This window comes from Phyllobates terribilis, unplaced genomic scaffold (assembly GCF_046119375.1).
Source record: "Phyllobates terribilis strain yellow unplaced genomic scaffold, ASM4611937v1 Scaffold_3__8_contigs__length_932513732, whole genome shotgun sequence".
NCBI classification, from domain to species: Eukaryota; Metazoa; Chordata; class Amphibia; order Anura; family Dendrobatidae; genus Phyllobates; species Phyllobates terribilis.
Genome location: NW_027362763.1, coordinates 247,224,477 through 247,241,249, shown reverse-complemented (window position 1 = coordinate 247,241,249; position 16,773 = coordinate 247,224,477). Strand labels below are relative to the sequence as shown.

Here is a 16,773-nt window from a genome sequence, read left to right as displayed (position 1 = left end):
CGCAACTGCACTTCACAGGGCACAATGAAGTGCAGGGGAGGGGGGAGCCATTATAATTACCACAGGAGGCAGGGATCTATTACAGGCCCGGGGCCTGGAAGGCATCATTAACATGAATGAATAACATGAAATTTCACAGCAACAAGACCTCTAGTATGGTAGGAATTTACATTTCTATCACCTGTATGCCCATAATAGTAGGTCATATAAGTCCCAGGGGGTGACAGATTCCCTTTAAATAAGGCTTGCAATATGACCAGGAATAACAGATTTTGCACACTACACTGTTGAGGAGCAAAGACTCCAAAACAGGCCACCCATAAAAGATTTTCTGGCATGGTATTTAACCCTGGTCATGTTCTAAGGCTCATTAAAAAGGGACAGACATTGACTTATAGGCTAGCACAAGGGAGTACTTGTGAGATGGTCTCTTTCAGTCAGAGAGCCAATATACATATAGCCAATGCTCCATGAGTGAAAAGTAAGGTTATGTGTGCACAATCAGGAATTGCTTACAGAAATTTATGCACCTCTTCACAGCAAAGACGCTGCTTTTGCCTGCAGATCTGCCATGCGTTCTTTCCAATGCATTGCATTGGAAAAACGCAGGCCAAAACGCACAAAGAATGGACATGCTGCTTCTTTTTCTGCACATGAAATTCATGTGCACAGAAATCATAGGATAAGGTTTGCAATGCGTTTTTGGTCCATTTCAGCACGGAAAAAAAGCACTGTGTGCACATAGCCTTTGCGCTCAGCTAGTCTCTTTAAAGGGGACTTGGCATATTGCAAATGCTACCTGATCGGCAGGCAGGATATTATATATTATAGAGCAGGAGGGGTTCATCAGATCAATAGACATTTTTTGAGGGAAAAGTTTCAGTAAAACTTGAATCGTATGCATTGAAATCCCTGGTGTTTGTATGAATACGAGTCCAGCGGTCCTGCTAGTGATTGACAGCCTTCCCTGTATGACTGTGCATGCAGAAATAGCTGTCAGTCACTAGTAGGACTGCCCTCTGGACTAATGCATACAATCACCAGGATTATAACTAATAAAAATATAAGCAAGGGTGTATGCGCTCAAAATCAATGCGTTTTCAGGAGGACACTTCAGGAGACGCTCCTATGTGGCGTTTCCTAGGCGCTTTTTTGTCTTGAAGAGTTTGTTAACAAAATGTTAGCACAAAACACCTCAGGAAAATGTTAACGATAACAAAAAAAAAAAAAAAAAAAAGATTAAAAGGGAATCTGTCACCAGGTTTTTGCTGCCCTATCTGAGAGCAGAATAATGTAGGGGCAGAGACCCTGATTACATAGAGGTGTCACTTGCTGGGCTGCTCGTTTTAATTTTTATAAAAATCAGTTTTCTTTGCTGCAGCTCTACAAATTCTCTGTCCACACCACTGATAGGCAGCTTTCTGTGTACACTGTGCATAGGCAGAAAGCAACCAGTGGTGAGGGCGGGGTTATATAAAGCTCATGAATATGCATGACTACCTGGCAACAAGTGATAATCTCCTGCTGATAAAATAGTGATTTTATCAAAACTACAGCAAGCAGCCAAGTAAGTAATATATCGCTGAAAACAGGGTCTATGCCCCTACATTATACTGCTCTCAGATTAGGTAGCAAAAACATGGTGACAGATTTCCTTTAAACAATGAGTAAAACTAGCGTTTCAGGAGCTTACAAAATGCTTAACAAAAGGAAAAGGCCTAGACGTCCTTTGCTGACATTTTGGAACTTTCCGATTGCAGCTTCATAGCAGAAAGCGCCTGAAGAATTGATAGGTCACTTCTTTTAAAATCTTGATGTATTTAAAAACCTGAACAAATTGGAAACGCTCAAAAAACTGAACATATGAACACCAGGTCATTTTTAAACAGATACGGATATTGGAGCAGATATGCACGTCCCCCTATACTGATCCTTTCAACAATCCATTATATAATTCTGCTCAGCTTCTCCATACAGTGCTGCCCACAGATTGTACTGCCTATACAACTTGATAGGTTCTCTTTAAAGAGAACTAGTATTTTTTCTCTTCAAATTAGCAAATTGAAGTCTGCTTGCAAAATTGCACCAAATCTAAAGATACAGGGTTTGTTTTACTGATCAAAATATCCAGGCACACTCATCTTTCCGAACCACCACAGATCCAATGCAGGCTTCTACAGAGGTCTCGGCCGGCTGTGGAAGCGATGTCACACACCGCTGCAGCCTGTAACTAAGAATGATGTGCTCTTCTAGTCACCTGTAACTGGCTGCAGCGGTGCTTGGACTTCTCTACAGGGCAGGCACCATTTTTGGAGTCAGCAGAGATCTCCTGAGCAGGAAGTGATGGATCTGCTAGTAGGGGAATATACCTCAGATTATTATTTAATATAAACCGTACATGCCTTAAAACTCTACAAAGATAAGAATATTTGACCGGTGAATTTATTTGGAGAGGTGCAGGATTCCTGCTGTATTGCAGATGACGACAATGGAGGAGAACCTCCCTGCTACATAGCAGAGTACTGTGGACCACATCAGATGATGCAGATAGCTACAGCTATGCACAGCACTGCCTGAGCCTTGGAGGAGAAAGCGTAGGCTTCCCGAATAACTGCAGCGTCATCCCAGGCCTGCTGATACTGTAATCTCCAGCCCGGTAAATGTGTCTGCATGCGTGGGTCTCATCTGTGAGGGAGGAGCGCTACACTGACTCATTGTGACGCACGGCAAGCCAGAATGAATTCTCCTTTTTAAATTGAAAGTGGTCACCATTCAATGAAAGAAAAAGCAGCGACCAACGCATCTGCTCATTATAAACCGCAATCGCTGGGCCATAAACAAGGACCGTCACACATCTACCCCACTGTGTAATGTACATCCCTGACCGCACATCTAAGGATAAGATCGCTACGTACATACATATTCCTCACTTACATGGTCTTGCATTAAACCCGTAGTGCAGAAGTGAATAGAGCTGAATTATTCGGATCCTCAAATCAGTTTATGAAAAGAAAAGCTGAAGATCAGAAGGGTGAACGTCTACTTCAAGGGTGCTGTGTACAGGGTTTACATAGGCCCACCGCCTTGCCTCATTAAATAGGATTAGTAAGTGGCCTGACTCATGGTTTCTCTATAATTATCACAATATGGCCGACCTCTAGAAAGCGAACCACTTATAATGCACGTACACACAGCAGGTTTCATCTTTAAGCTTACAGGGTACTGTTGATGCCACCATGAAGGGAACATGTACACTTCATTCCCACCACCTCCCAATATGCCAGCATCTGATGGTATTAAGCAAAAAGAATGACGAGTAGTGCTTCATTCAAACAATTAGTGGTGGTCCTGGTTGCAGGACCCCCACCAATACCTTCTTCTTACTTGTTTCAAGTCACTTTTAGAACATTTTCCTCCTATAATTATCTAAAGACGATAGGTTATCAATATCAGATCAGTGGTAGACCAACAGCTGGAACCCTAATGTCTGCAGCTTGTGGTGGCCGGATGTGCAGAGCAGTAACACTGAGTGTACACTGTGCAGAGGTGGTTCTCAGAAACTGCAGATAACACCCTACTGAAGTGCCTGGGAGCGGAGCAGCGGTATCAGAGAACCACCTCTACACAGTATACAGGACCGGCTCTGCACACTGTGTACGTCCTGCTGCTGATCAGCAGGGGTGCTGGGTGTTGGACACCCTACAATCTGAAGTACGTGACCCAAGTATTAGACAATCCCTTTAAACGGAGGTTGTGATGGATAACTAACATACATGACGGATCTGTTAAAAGGATGCCATATTAATCTGTGGTTGAGGGATCCACTGTTCGGCATCTTTTTACCTCATCTGTCACCCATAGGTTATCATGGAATCACTTTACAACATATTCATTAGATGGATTCCAGTGACAGACGCCAACAAGTGGCATCCATCATGGCCATACAGTACAGACCAAAAGTTTGGACACACCTTCTCATTTAAAGATTTTTCTGTATTTTCATGACTATGAAAATTGTACATTCACACTGAAGGCATCAAAACTATGAATTAACACATGTGGAATTATATACTTAACAAAAAAGTGTGAAACAACTGAAAATATGTCTTATATTCTAGGTTCTTCAAAGTAGCCAACTTTTGCTTTGATGACTGCTTTGCACACTCTTGGCATTCTCTTGATGAGCTTCAAGAGGTAGTCACCGGAAATGGTCTTCCAACAATCTTGAAGGAGTTCCCAGAGATGCTTAGCACTTGTTGGCCCTTTTGCCTTCACTCTGCGGTCCAGCTCACCCCAAACCATCTCGATTGGGTTCAGGTCTGGTGACTGTGGAGGCCAGGTCATCTGGCGTAGCACCCCATCACTCTCCTTCTTGGTCAAATAGCCCTTACACAGCCTGGAGGTGTGTTTGGGTCATTGTCCTGTTGAAAAATAAATGATGGTCCAACTAAACGCAAACCGGATGGAATAGCATGCCGCTGCAAGATGCTGTGGTAGCCATGCTGGTTCAGTATGCCTTCAATTTTGAATAAATCCCCAACAGTGTCACCAGCAAAGCACCCCCACACCATCACACCTCCTCCTCCTCCATGCTTCACGGTGGGAACCAGGCATGTAGAGTCCATCCGTTCACCTTTTCTGCATCGCACAAAGACACGGTGGTTGGAACCAAAAGATCTCAAATTTGGACTCATCAGACCAAAGCACAGATTTCCACTGGTCTAATGTCCATTCCTTGTGTTCTTTAGCCCAAACAAGTCTCTTCTGCTGGTTGCCTGTCCTTAGCAGTGGTTTCCTAGCAGCTATTTTACCATGAAGGCCTGCTGCACAGTCTCCTCTTAACAGTTGTTGTAGAGATGTGTCTGCTGCTAGAACTCTGTGTGGCATTGACCTGGTCTCTAATCTGAGCTGCTGTTAACCTGCGATTTCTGAGGCTGGTGACTCGGATAAACTTATCCTCAGAAGCAGAGGTGACTCTTGGTCTTCCTTTCCTGGGGCGGTCCTCATGTGAGCCAGTTTCTTTGTAGCGCTTGATGGTTTTTGCAACGGCACTTGGGGACACTTTCAAAGTTTGCCCAATTTTTCACACTGACTGACCTTCATTTCTTAAAGTAATGATGGCCACTCGTTTTTCTTTACTTAGCTGCTTTTTTCTTGCCATAATACAAATTCTAACAGTCTATTCAGTAGGACTATCAGCTGTGTATCCACCAGACTTCTGCACAACACAATTGATGGTCCCAACCCCATTTAGAAAGCAAGAAATTCCACTTATTAAACCTGACAGGGCACACCTGTGAAGTGAAAACCATTTCCTGTGACTACCTCTTGAAGCTCATCAAGAGAATGCCAAGAGTGTGCAAAGCAGTCAAAGCAAAAGGTGGCTACTTTGAAGAACCTAGAATATAAGACATATTTTCAGTTGTTTCACACTTTTTTGTTAAGTATATAATTCCACATGTGTTAATTCATAGTTTTGATGCCTTCAGTGTGAATGTACAATTTTCATAGTCATGAAAATACAGAAAAATCTTTAAATGAGAAGGTGTGTCCAAACTTTTGGTCTGTACTGTACAGGGTAAAGGTTTTTCTCCTGGACTCACCAGTATGGAAGATCGCAGTCTATGCCATGTCATTATGCATTATACTGCCATATACTAGCAGAGAGGTCGGTAGGAAACTCATTGCCTGACAACAAACCCTAGAAAACGTTTGGCAAATACATTGGAAGCTTTCCGGGATACAAGCACCATAGAGCTGAAACCATGATCCGTCCTGGACCTTACAAACAATTAGGAAGCCTGCGTCCCCCGGAATTCTATCCACAATACAAACCACAGCATTGAATAGAAGCCCTGGCTGTTTGGTTGGTACAAGTAATTCTATGACATGGTGTGTATGGACACGAGCGACATGCATTATCAAAATCAGTCATTGTTATTTCAGCCTAAATATGGCCATGCACAGACTCCGGGAGGCTGAATATGAAGATTGCAGTGAGACTGACCAACCATTTATTGTGTGCAAAATGTTTGGGCCAACATCGATTCAGCCTATATCAGGAAATAATGATTGGACACACTGACTGTCAGCATGCCTGATCCTTTGCTCCAAAGGGAGATAAGCACCACCTAAGGTGCATGTTCGCAGCTTTTCCACTCATGTATATGGGAGAGAAGAGCTACAGCTGAATGAGTGTTCAGCCAACAAGAACCAAAAGTATATGCTCAGTTTAAGTGGTCACAGTCTATCACCAAACTGTGCAGAACTGAATAGTTCAGTGAAATACGAAACTCCTACCCATACACCCCCCTCCATTCTTGCTCATCATTCACTCCAAAAAAATATATATATATCTATCTTGCTCTAGACAAGATAAGCAAGTCAGCTCACTCAGATGATTATAGCTGCCCATTGAAGTTGGATGAGGAGGGAGAAGCCGAGTGAAAGAGGCAGACAGTGCTGCTGCTTTCTAGTAAGTGCTGGTTTCACAGCTACTCTGGTCAGTACTACTGTATGTCTTAATGCAGATTAAGTTTTTTTTTAAAGTGATTAGGTCACCACTTTGGAGTTACCAGACCTCTACTATGGGCATACAGGGTATAGAAAAGTAAATCTATACATACCTGTATGTCACTGACTTCCCAGCGCCTCTGCAATAGAGCACTGCTGCACTGTGCTCAGCCAAACAGGCCTGGGAGGAAACAAAGCGCGCCCCTGTGAGCCGCGCTTTGCGCCAGGAGGAGTGGGAAAAAAGCGCACGTCACAGGAACCTGTGACATGAGGGAGAGGGATATGGTAAACGTGTACATGGGCGGGGATTTGGTGGAATAATAAGTAGATGTGTGGGGATAGCTTGGCCAAGCCTGTGAAAAACCAAGGAGATAAAACTACATTTCTCTGCATTCAGACCTCCACCATGGGCCATACAGGTATGTATAGATTTACTTTTCTATACCCTGTATGCCCATATTAGAGGTCTGATAACTCCAAAGTGGTGACAGATTCCCTTTAAATTGTCAAGCAGTTGTTTGTTTTTTTTCAACCAATTGTAATGTCACTTCATTGAAGTAGATCTGGATGTGATCCGCTCCAAACTAAGCACTGCCAAATAAAAAGTGAAAGAAAAATTAGCCCGAAAAAGGAGTGTTACTTGCAGCAGATTCTGCTGGATAAAAGGTTTCAAAAACTCCACCTGAAAATAGCCTAGTGGTCTTCATTGTGAACATGTGCTATACAGGGACAGGAGAGCAGGAATCCCTCATGTCTGTGTGCTGCTTATGGGTGAGATCATGGCAGAAAACTCAATGGCGACTGGTAGAGAAAGAGCCCGCAGAAGGGAACACTGGTGAAAAACGTAGGATCCATATTATTATAAGGTTTGGAAATAGTGTTATTCCTCATGTATAAGCACACACATGCTTAATTTTAAAAAAGTCAATTTAAATCGGTATGCTTTAAGGCTTTGTTCACACTACAGTGGTTTCTGTTCCAAACAGAAGCCACAACACTGAAGACTCATCGGAAAACAACAGATACCACTGGTGCCCTACAGCCTATGGGGCCCATCAAGTTCTGTTGTGGTTCCTGTCATTTTGACAAAAGGAACAGCACTCATACAGAGCAAATCTTTCCCTCAAATTTGTGGAGATTGCTGATGGAGGCTCTGACTGAAGCGAGAAAACCTGATGGGTGACAATCACTTATGATTATGCCAAGTAAGTGCCCATAGGAAGCGTTCCCCTGTCATGAATCCTCCAACCCAGTCCCTTCTCCTAACACACTTCTTGTATGTCCCAGTAGAGCGGAGATTATTTTTATTCATGTAACAGAAGATCAGGATGAACGTAGAGTAATGGCATTGAATGACCAGTCATATGTATCATCAGAAATCAATATTGCTTTTGTTTTTTTGTAATCCAATAGAGTACAAACTAATTCCTGATTACAGGTGATTATGAAGAGTAACTATTTGCAATTTCCCATATGCCCAATTATAGTGCAGCCCTCTGTTTAGGGGGTTAGATCCACTTGTACAGATGACAGGTAACAGCCAAAATACTGGGACCATTTACTTCCCCAACAATGAATGTAAAACCGGAGGCAGAGGAGCATCCACAGACTTCACAATGAGTGACGGCACCGGGGGGTGATTGCATTTAAACATTTTAAAAGGGACCCGTCACGTTGTACAGGAAGTGCAATCTGTGGACAGCACAGTATAGGAGTAGGACGACATGTAGGTTTGATGGAAAAGATTCAGTATAACATTTCATTCACTGGAATCCCTGGTGTTTTTATGCGAGTGCACTGAGCGGTCCCACTAGTGACTGACAGCATAGAGAGACACACAGGGTAGACTGTCAATCACTAGTAGGGCCGCCCACTGGACACACACATACAAGCATCGGGGATTTCAATGAATAAAAGGTTGAAACTACTGAAGCTTAAACATATTTCAGTCTGATCAGCTCCTCCTGCTCTATTACATCTCGCCTGCAGATCAGATTCCAATTTTCTACATGACAGGTTTCCAGCTATGTTCACACATTGCGGAAAATATCTGCTGCGGATTTGGTTAAATATCTACAACAAATCAGTATGTGTTACTTGCAGATGTGATTTGACCCAATAATTCACTTTACTCCACTTACTAAGCAATGAATGGGGTGAAAACCGCCAGGAAAATCTCAATATTGAGAGAACTGTAGACTGGAAATCCGCACCATGTGCTCATTTTTATGCAGATTTTTCTAAGCAACATGCAACTGGGATTTTATAAACCCATTTACTTCTGCTGCACTGTAAATTGCTGCGGATTTAAAGTGCGGAATCTGCGACGTGTGAACTTGGCCTGAATGTATCCTCTGCCAAGCTCCTGCGAGCGATGTCTGGCAGAAATTGACAGAAATAAGAGTTTTATTGGGGGGCGGTTTTAGCCCCTTTAATGCACTTTTTATCGATTCCTGTGAGCCGAGTTCACAGTTCTGTTTTCTATTTTGCTATAAGAACAGAAAATATGAATCTTGTTACAGAAACAAATTCATCTTATAATGGCCGCAGACTGTGCCAAAAGTTCCTTACTGACTATACAGCGCTCCATTTGGTTTCCTTTAGAGCGTTGCCCCTTTTGGTAAAAACTGACAAAATTTACAACAAAACTTCTTAAAAGGGATAGTCCCACCTTCATAGATGGATATTGTCACATACTGCTTACTTAACATCTCAAGAACAGCTTAAAACTTGACAGTTTTCTTTATAGATTGTTGCCTATGGGGCCGACCACCTCTTCTAGACAGCAGCACACGTGCAGCTCTTTTCTATTGAGCTTGTAAGCACTGTTTTGAAGCTGGCCAGTATCACGGGTGTGCACCGTCACCTCCTAATTCCGACCAGCTTCACAGCACTTCGAGACAACAGTGGTGGTCGGTCTCCTGGGCAACGAGCTGTAAACTAAAGAAAAATGTTAAAAAAAAGTGTTAATATAGACATCTCAAACACGGCTGCAAATTTTAATAAGAAGTCAAATTGCAAAAGTGTTTGTTTCTACAATATCCATCTACGTAGATGAGATTAACTAACAGAAGCGCCAAGCCAACTGGTAACACAGACTAAGGCCTTATTCACATGTAAGGGTTTTTTTCCGGACAGGAAAATAACAGACCATTTTTCACCGATGAGGATGCGATTTTGTCTGTTTTGACCATCAGTGCGCTAATCAGTCATTCTGCTCTGTAAAGATTGGGTGATCCAAATATCAGAAAAAGACAAATTTCCATTTTTTGTCAGACATTCGGTTTGCAAAAAAAAAAAAACACGTGACCATGCACATGAGATTGTAATTGGTACATGTCCTATCCATGAAAAACAATAGAACACGCACTTGAAAAAAAGGCCTTGTGAATAAAGTCTCTGGCCTAACGACAGGATTCAGAAAGCTCCTTGATGGACCATAGACTCCGTTGACAAGAAGGAAGTTGAAATGAACTACTTTAGTTTTGGGTGTTTTCTGAGCATCTATCTGTCCAGACGGGCACAAAAACATAAGACTAGATTTCTTGAATATGGACAGTTTCTAGTTATTATGGGGATGCAGACAGAAATATGGTGTGAAAAACAAAGAAAATGCATTTTAAAAGTAATAGTCACAGTACGCCCAGCCAGGTCCGTCGACGCCACGGTGTGCACAGCCAGGTCCGTCACATCACCGGTGTGCACAGCCAGGTCCGTCGCATCACCGGTGTGCACAGCCAGGTCCGTCGCATCACCGGTGTGCACAGCCAGGTCCGTCGCATCACCGGTGTGCACAGCCAGGTCCGTCGCATCACCGGTGTGCACAGCCAGGTCCGTCGCATCACCGGTGTGCACAGCCAGGTCCGTCACATCACCGGTGTGCACAGCCAGGTCCGTCACATCACCGGTGTGCACAGCCAGGTCCGTCACATCACCGGTGTGCACAGCCAGGTCCGTCACATCACCGGTGTGCACAGCCAGGTCCGTCACATCACCGGTGTGCACAGCACAGGAGGCAGCAGCATTCAGCACCCTGTGTAGGGGAGAGCCGCCCGCAGAGGATCAGCAGCAGCACCGCTCGGCCCCTGTGCAGGGAATAATCAATGGTTGCACGCCATCTTGCAGAAGAACATGGTGCCAGCAGCGGCGGGGGCGGGATTCTCTAAAGCCGATTACGTCAAATACGTAAATCTGATGATGACAGTGACTTAGGACTACGCAAAAGACCCCAGTGAGCAAAATCTGCGCTGCCTGCCTGGAACAGAGGTGCCGGCAGAGCACACGGTCACCACAGCTGCTATTAATAGGAGGACGGTCCGTTATGTGCCGCCCGCAGCAGGTGCACCGGGCCACTCACCCGCCCGTCCGCACAGTACTGCGCTCTTACCGTTAGTGTCTGGAAGAAGCCTCCGGGGGTTGTTGCCCAGACGTATTTGGCGTCCACGTACCCGACAATGGCGGCCTCCTGGCAGCTGCCATCGGCCATCAACATGTCCACGTAATCCTGCCAGCCGGACATCTTCAGTGGGGGGAACACCGACAGGGGCGACCGAAAGGTACCGGTGTTAGAGAGAGCAGGGAGCCCGGGGCGGGGATGAGGGTAGCCGGTAACGGGGATGTAACGGCTCCGTCACGGCCAGAGATAATCTGAGCTCCGACAGCCGGGAGAAGCCGAGGAAATAGGACAGCGCCCGGGTGTAGCCCCCCTCCCCCTAATGCCGCTACAGATCCCTCCGCCAGCAGCAGCGGAAGGACATTGGCACACCTCCACGGAAGGCGACCACTTTACTGCACAGTGAGCTGCACCGGGAATCACTGCACGGGTACAGGGCCCGGAAACATCCTCACCGGCCTGCTGGATGCCCGTGGCCGCTTATCACACAGCCCTCTGCCTTATGTGCATCACTCCGCACAGAAAGTCAGCACTCGCTGTACATGTACCTAGCCCCGTTATAAAGTAGTCCCAGTGCATCAGAGTCAACAGACAGTGCACTGGTCGGAAAGTCAGGAGTCACTGGCACTGCACATGGTAACAAAATAGCTCCAGGGAGTGATGTTATCATACAGTGCAGCCCTATAGGATCAGGAATCACTGCACATAGCCCCAGTGTCACCTATACAGGAGATCCAGGGAATTATACAGTGCAGCCCTATAGGATCAGGAATCACTGCACATAGCCCCAGTGTCACCTATACAGGAGATCCAGGAATTATACAGTGTAGCTCTATAGGATCAGGAATCACTGCACCTAGCCCCAGTGTCTGCTATACAGGAGATCCAGGAATTATACAGTGCAGCCCTATAGGATCAAGAATCACTGCACATAGCCCCAGTGTCTGCTATACAGGAGATCCAGGGAATTATACAGTGCAGCCCTATAGGATCAAGAATCACTGCACATAGCCCCAGTGTCTGCTATACAGGAGATCCAGGGAATTATACAGTGCAGCCCTATAGGATCAGGAATCACTGCACCTAGCCCCAGTGTCTGCTATACAGGAGATCCAGGGAATTATACAGTGCAGCCCTATAGGATCAGGAATCACTGCACATAGCCCCAGTGTCTGCTATACAGGAGATCCAGGAAATTATACAGTGCAGCCCTATAGGATCAGGAATCACTGCACCTAGCCCCAGTGTCTGCTATACAGGAGATCCAGGGAATTATACAGTGCAGCCCTATAGGATCAGGAATCACTGCACATAGCCCCAGTATCTGCTATACAGGAGATCCAGGAATTATACAGTGCAGCCCTATAGGATCAAGAATCACTACACATAGCCCCAGTGTCACCTATACAGGAGATCCAGGAATTATACAGTGTAGCTCTATAGGATCAGGAATCACTGCACCTAGCCCCAGTGTCTGCTATACAGGAGATCCAGGGAATTATACAGTGCAGCCCTATAGGATCAGGAATCACTGCACATAGCCCCAGTGTCTGCTATACAGGAGATCCAGGGAATTATACAGTGCAGCCCTATAGGATCAGGAATCACTGCACATAGCCCCAGTATCTGCTATACAGGAGATCCAGGAATTATACAGTGCAGCCCTATAGGATCAGGAATCACTGCACATAGCCCCAGTGTCTGCTATACAGGAGATCCAGGAATTATACAGTGCAGCCCTATAGGATCAGGAATCACTGCACATAGCCCCAGTGTCTGCTATACAGGAGATCCAGGGTATTATACAGTGCAGCCCTATAGGATCAAGAATCACTGCACATAGCCCCAGTGTCTGCTATACAGGAGATCCAGGAATTATACAGTGCAGCCCTATAGGATCAAGAATCACTGCACATAGCCCCAGTGTCTGCTATACAGGAGATCCAGGAATTATACAGTGCAGCCCTATAGGATCAGGAATCACTGCACATAGCCCCAGTGTCTGCTATACAGGAGATCCAGGGTATTATACAGTGCAGCCCTATAGGATCAAGAATCACTGCACATAGCCCCAGTGTCACCTATACAGGAGATCCAGGAATTATACAGTGCAGCCCTATAGGATCAGGAATCACTGCACATAGCCCCAGTGTCACCTATACAGGAGATCCAGGAATTATACAGTGCAGCCCTATAGGATCAGGAATCACTGCACATAGCCCCAGTGTCTGCTATACAGGAGATCCAGGAATTATTCAGTGCAGCCCTATAGGATCAGGAATCACTGCACATAGCCCCAGTGTCTGCTATACAGGAGATCCAGGGAATTATACAGTGCAGCCCTATAGGATCAAGAATCACTACACATAGCCCCAGTGTCACCTATACAGGAGATCCAGGAATTATACAGTGCAGCCCTATAGGATCAGGAATCACTGCACATAGCCCCAGAGTCTGCTATACAGGAGATCCAGGGAATTATACAGTGCAGCCCTATAGGATCAGGAATCACTGCACATAGCCCCAGTGTCTGCTATACAGGAGATCCAGGGAATTATACAGTGCAGCCCTATAGGATCGGGAATCACTGCACATAGCCCCAGTGTCTGCTATACAGGAGATCCAGGGAATTATACAGTGCAGCCCTATAGGATCAAGAATCACTACACATAGCCCCAGTATCTGCTGTACAGGAGATCCAGGGAATTATACAGTGCTGCCCTATAGGATCAGGAATCACTGCACATAGCCCCAGTGTCTGATATACAGGAGATCCAGGGAATTATACAGTGCAGCCCTATAGGATCAGGAATCACTGCACATAGCCCCAGTGTCTGCTATACAGGAGATCCAGGGAATTATACAGTGCAGCCCTATAGGATCAAGAATCACTGCACATAGCCCCAGTATCTGCTGTACAGGAGATCCAGGGAATTATACAGTGCAGCCCTATAGGATCAGGAATCACTGCACCTAGCCCCAGTGTCTGCTATACAGGAGATCCAGGGAATTATACAGTGCAGCCCTATAGGATCAAGAATCACTGCACATAGCCCCAGTGTCTGCTATACAGGAGATCCAGGGAATTATACAGTGCAGCCCTATAGGATCAAGAATCACTGCACATAGCCCCAGTGTCTGCTATACAGGAGATCCAGGGAATTATACAGTGCAGCCCTATAGGATCAGGAATCACTGCACCTAGCCCCAGTGTCTGCTATACAGGAGATCCAGGGAATTATACAGTGCAGCCCTATAGGATCAAGAATCACTGCACATAGCCCCAGTGTCTGCTATACAGGAGATCCAGGGAATTATACAGTGCAGCCCTATAGGATCAAGAATCACTGCACATAGCCCCAGTATCTGCTATACAGGAGATCCAGGGAATTATACAGTGCAGCCCTATAGGATCAGGAATCACTGCACATAGCCCCAGTGTCTGCTATACAGGAGATCCAGGGAATTATACAGTGCAGCCCTATAGGATCAGGAATCACTGCACATAGCCCCAGTGTCTGCTATACAGGAGATCCAGGAAATTATACAGTGCAGCCCTATAGGATCAGGAATCACTGCACATAGCCCCAGTGTCTGCTATACAGGAGATCCAGGGAATTATACAGTGCAGCCCTATAGGATCAAGAATCACTACACATAGCCCCAGTATCTGCTGTACAGGAGATCCAGGGAATTATACAGTGCTGCCCTATAGGATCAGGAATCACTGCACATATCCCCAGTGTCTGCTATACAGGAGATCCAGGGAATTATACAGTGCAGCCCTTTAGGATCAGGAATCACTGCACATATCCCCAGTGTCACCTATACAGGAGATCCAGGAATTATACAGTGCAGCCCTATAGGATCAGGAATCACTGCACATAGCCCCAGTGTCTGCTATACAGGAGATCCAGGGAATTATACAGTGCAGCCCTATAGGATCAGGAATCACTGCACATAGCCCCAGTGTCTGCTATACAGGAGATCCAGGGAATTATACAGTGCAGCCCTATAGGATCAAGAATCACTGCACATAGCCCCAGTATCTGCTGTACAGGAGATCCAGGGAATTATACAGTGCAGCCCTATAGGATCAGGAATCACTGCACCTAGCCCCAGTGTCTGCTATACAGGAGATCCAGGGAATTATACAGTGCAGCCCTATAGGATCAAGAATCACTGCACATAGCCCCAGTGTCTGCTATACAGGAGATCCAGGGAATTATACAGTGCAGCCCTATAGGATCAAGAATCACTGCACATAGCCCCAGTATCTGCTATACAGGAGATCCAGGGAATTATACAGTGCAGCCCTATAGGATCAGGAATCACTGCACATAGCCCCAGTGTCTGCTATACTGGAGATCCAGGGAATTATACAGTGCAGCCCTATAGGATCAAGAATCACTGCTGATATCCCCAGCGTCTGCTATACAGGAGATCCAGGGTATTATACAGTGCAGCCCTATAGGATCAGGAATCACTACACATAGCCCCAGTGTCTGCTATACTGGAGATCCAGGGAATTATACAGTGCAGCCCTATATGATCAGGAATCACTACACATAGCCCCAGTGTCTGCTATACTGGAGATCCAGGGAATTATACAGTGCAGCCCTATAGGATCAAGAATCACTGCACATAGCCCCAGTATCTGCTATACAGGAGATCCAGGGAATTATACAGTGCAGCCCTATAGGATCAGGAATCACTACACATAGCCCCAGTGTCTGCTATACTGGAGATCCAGGGAGTTATACAGTGCAGCCCTATAGGATCAGGAATCACTACACATAGCCCCAGTGTCTGCTATACTGGAGATCCAGGGAATTATACAGTGCAGCCCTATAGGATCAAGAATCACTGCACATAGCCCCAGTGTCTGCTATACAGGAGATCCAGGGAATTATACAGTGCAGCCCTATAGGATCAGGAATCACTACACATAGCCCCAGTGTCTGCTATACAGGAGATCCAGGGAATTATACAGTGCAGCCCTATAGGATCAAGAATCACTGCACATAGCCCCAGTATCTGCTATACAGGAGATCCAGGAATTATACAGTGCAGCCCTATAGGATCAGGAATCACTGCACCTAGCCCCAGTGTCTGCTATACAGGAGATCCAGGGAATTATACAGTGCAGCCCTATAGGATCAGGAATCACTGCACATAGCCCCAGTGTCTGCTATACAGGAGATCCAGGGAATTATACAGTGCAGCCCTATAGGATCGGGAATCACTGCACATAGCCCCAGTGTCTGCTATACAGGAGATCCAGGGAATTATACAGTGCAGCCCTATAGGATCAAGAATCACTACACATAGCCCCAGTATCTGCTGTACAGGAGATCCAGGGAATTATACAGTGCTGCCCTATAGGATCAGGAATCACTGCACATAGCCCCAGTGTCTGATATACAGGAGATCCAGGGAATTATACAGTGCAGCCCTATAGGATCAGGAATCACTGCACATAGCCCCAGTGTCTGCTATACAGGAGATCCAGGGAATTATACAGTGCAGCCCTATAGGATCAAGAATCACTGCACATAGCCCCAGTATCTGCTGTACAGGAGATCCAGGGAATTATACAGTGCAGCCCTATAGGATCAGGAATCACTGCACCTAGCCCCAGTGTCTGCTATACAGGAGATCCAGGGAATTATACAGTGCAGCCCTATAGGATCAAGAATCACTGCACATAGCCCCAATGTCTGCTATACAGGAGATCCAGGGAATTATACAGTGCAGCCCTATAGGATCAAGAATCACTGCACATAGCCCCAGTGTCTGCTATACAGGAGATCCAGGGAATTATACAGTGCAGCCCTATAGGATCAGGAATCACTGCACCTAGCCCC

At 45.7% G+C, this 16,773-nt stretch overlaps 1 protein-coding gene across 1 annotated transcript in view; it reads right to left on the bottom strand.

The window, feature by feature from the left end:
• PFN2 (profilin 2) overlaps positions 1-11,268 on the bottom strand; it is a 79,871-nt gene extending 68,603 nt beyond the window's left edge. The window contains exon 1 of the mRNA XM_073674704.1: positions 10,901-11,268. Within this exon, the coding sequence (XP_073530805.1) occupies positions 10,901-11,032 (132 nt within the window). The 5' untranslated portion in view covers positions 11,033-11,268. The remainder of the gene's footprint in view (positions 1-10,900) is intronic.
• Positions 11,269-16,773: the final 5,505 nt, after the last annotated feature.